Raw genomic sequence first — 3454 nt, 5'->3', positions numbered from 1 at the left:
ACCGTGGGGATGTCCCCTAGAACCGTCCCCGAAATTTCACCCAACCAAATCAGCAGTTTAACACCTCTGCCTCTTAACCCGAGATGAAATCTTGGAAAATAAAAATAGTGAGCTAAATTTTAATCTGGGAGGAAGTGATAAGCCGAGACGATTGGAGCAAGGAGTGAGAGAGGAATCTAGGAGGCTGAACGACGGAATGTCCTAGAGAACACTGGGGACTATTCATTCGCGGGGTTAACTCACTTAACGTGAGCTTACAAGGCACAGGAGTTCAGAATCACACGGTGGCCTACTTTACCGCATTATCTTTAATGGGACCGCAGAGTCCTGGTTTCAGAAAGCACTTCTTGGGGCGGATTCCCACAATGAGGTCTGCAGGCAGGTTCAGAGAAAACGCCCGCACCCCGGCCCGCGTACACCTCCGCCTAGAGAAACAGACTGAGCACGCAGGGGGCGGCCGAGCCACGCTCCTCCCGGCCACCGGCTGTAGGCTGACGTCACTTCCGGCCCCGGGCCATTCGCATCCGGGTGAGGTTAAGCTGCTCGCTTTCGGGGTCGGAGTGGTGGAGCTGCCTCGCTGTCCGCGTTCTCTGCTCCGGACGTGTCTACCGGCGCGGAGCCCCCACTGTCCCAGGCCGAGAAGGAGGACACCTGGCCGCGAGCGGCGGCTGGACTGGGTCACGCTGCTGCCGGCTGTGGATTCTGCTCCTCCGCCGGCTGCTGTTTCTGGGAACCGGGCGCTAGCACTGAGGGGCTCCCTGTGGACAGTGACCCCCTTCCCCGGCTCCCCTGCCCACCCCGCCGGGGAGGGCGGAAGATGCCGGTGAAGAAGAAAAGAAAATCCTCCGGAGTGGCCGCGGCAGTAGCGGAAGACGGAGGCCTGAAGAAGTGTAAAATCTCCAGGTACCACCTCCCCCCACCGTTCCAGCTTGCCTCCTTCCTGCTCTGCTGGGGAGAAGCGGGAGGCGGGCCGGACCGCTGCGGCGGGGAAGAAGTGGGGCCCCCGCGGCCCCCGCCGGGGTGGATGCTCCGCTGCGCGAGCCGCCGCCTCGACCTCGTGTGCTCGGGAGAGGCGCCCCACACGAGCGTCCGCCAAGCCCCGGAGGGTGGGACCTAGGGGTGCGTACGTGGATTGCATACTTTCCAAACGGTTCTTCTTTGGCCCTTCCCCACTTTATTCCCAGCCTTGGAAATGGGGACCCTTCTCTGGAAGGGCCACTTCGAGGATCTCTTTACATAACGTGCAAGGAAAGGAGCACCGCTTGAGGCATCTTGACAACTGCCTCGGGGATGGTGGAAGAGAAACTATCGATGCTGTAATTGGCCTGCAAATTGAGTATTTGGGGTGATCCAGCCCGGGCGATCCCAGCAGGAAGCCTTTTAAATTATTGGGAGGTCCATTCTCTGGAAGTATCAGCGCCCTGGCCTGTGCCAAGACCCTCTCCCATAGAACTGGAAAGGCTCTGCGTGCGCTTTGTTTTCTAGCATTCAGGATGCTTTTTGCTTTCAGTATAAATATTAATAATTTGAGGGTTACTGTATTTTGTATCCTCCTGGAGATCAGACAAAATATTTCGCACGTTGATCGCATTGTTGCATCTCATTGAGCTTTCACGCAGCAACCCTGGATGCTGCAAAGAGTCACTGCAATTTGGGTATAAGCATTGATTTTTTTAAATTTCCCTAGTATGCAGCTTTGATAACACGAATGGTTGACACTTAATTGTGATAGCACCGGATTTTACCATTAAGTGGAAGCCAGAATCATAAAGAGGAAAGAATGGTAAAGCTCTCCTTAAAGAGAGATTTGTTTAATATGCAAGGTACATGATTTATTTATTCAGTATGTTCCTTATTGAAATTGGTTGATTACTGTGTTATGATTACTGTTTCAGCAAAAGAGCCAAACAGTGTATCTTGAGCTATTAATGTGGAAGGTGATGCTTTTTGCTTTATTGGTACTGCACACTGAGATTTGACAGGATTATTCACATGCAAATTAGCTTTTTAAAATATTTCTCAAACGTGGCCATCTTAAATGCATAATACGTCAAAATTACTTAGACAAATACATTTCAAATACTCATAATAGTGTAATTTTGCCCAACGATGCAGCCAATGGCAATATGGTAAATCATTAATTTTTCGGTTAGTTGGACATCATTTAAGTCAATACATTAAATTAACTGAGGAGTCAGTATCATTACAGCTCAGGTGATACTTTTATCAATTAAAAATTTATAATATGGCACCCATATTTAATATTACATGGTTGCAAGAGTTCTAGGATTTTCTGTATTACTGTAATACTATAATTGATTGTGCTCCTTAAGAAATGATTCTCAGAAATCCATTAAATCCAAGAGGTTATTTGTGAATTTTCAAGCTTCAATTATGAAAGTAAGGCCTAAAAATAAACATATTGGGATTTAATAGCTTTGGCTCAATTATTTGAACTTTTATTTACACCTATTTATGGATCATAATTAAGATAATAAATGCGCATATCCCCCTTTTTTGAATATTGTTTATTACCAAAATATACTTTGTTTTTACAATATTTTGACCATGCCCTTTTTACACCAGAACAATTTCAATGCAAATCAGGCACCTATGTTTTTCTATCAGTTCTGCATCAGGACCATTTGTCTCTGTTACCTAACAAATCTGGGGAAATAATATTAGTTGCTATCTTATGAAATTTGATAATGAGAAAAGTCTCAGTTGGGTTTTGTTAGCAAGATATTATTGTTATAGACCATTGTTTTTAATCGCAGATACTTAAAGATGCCATATACCCCCATTTGATGCCAACAACGGGGGAAAAACAATTTGAGTTAAAGTGTTTCCTTTGGAATAAGAATTGAGACTTGATAAAAAATCTTAGATATTTGTGTGTTTTCTAAGCTATTGCAGATCACAACCTCCTGCTAGACTAATAAGTGGAGAAGAACATTTTTCAAGCAAGAAGTGCCTGGCTTGGTTTTATGAATATGCAGGTAATGAAATCAATGCATGAAGATATCAGTCATATGCTTTGAAAATTTGCGGTTAGAGGTGTTCATTCATTTAACACCCTCAGTTTATTTATTGAAGGCCTGGTTTGTGTTAGTGCTCTGTACTAAGGCTGAAAGTTGTAGGAAGGCAAGAATCTGGTGCCTTTTCAAATGGATGTTTATATCTATGCATATAAAATACATATATTATGTTTTTACATACATACATACATACATGGATGAGTCAGAAAGTATTGCTACTAGGGCTCCAGTTCAAACATCCAGATTTATTGTGAACAAAATGTGTTTAAAGGTGTCTACAATTTGTGAGTGGCAACAGACAGGTTTTCTTTCTTTCTTTTTTTAAAAAAATCATTTTATTAGGGGCTCATACAACTCTTATCACAATCCATACACACATCAATTGTGTAAAGCGCATTTGTACGTTCATTGCCCTC

The 3454-nt window shown here is 44.4% G+C and overlaps 1 protein-coding gene across 1 annotated transcript in view; it reads left to right on the top strand.

Annotated features, from left to right (window-relative positions):
* The first annotated feature begins 552 nt into the window (after positions 1–552).
* Positions 553–3454, top strand: part of DCUN1D5 (defective in cullin neddylation 1 domain containing 5) — a 25570-nt gene continuing 22668 nt past the window's right edge. The window contains exons 1-2 of the mRNA XM_004709001.2: positions 553–903; positions 2908–2999. Coding sequence (XP_004709058.1) covers positions 818–903; positions 2908–2999 — 178 coding nt within the window. The 5' untranslated portion in view covers positions 553–817. The remainder of the gene's footprint in view (positions 904–2907; positions 3000–3454) is intronic.

This window comes from Echinops telfairi, unplaced genomic scaffold, assembly GCF_000313985.2.
Source record: "Echinops telfairi isolate 266 unplaced genomic scaffold, ASM31398v2 ScPeMD7_7421;HRSCAF=8459, whole genome shotgun sequence".
NCBI lineage: Eukaryota > Metazoa > Chordata > Mammalia > Afrosoricida > Tenrecidae > Echinops > Echinops telfairi.
This window is presented reverse-complemented; position numbering and strand designations above follow the sequence as displayed.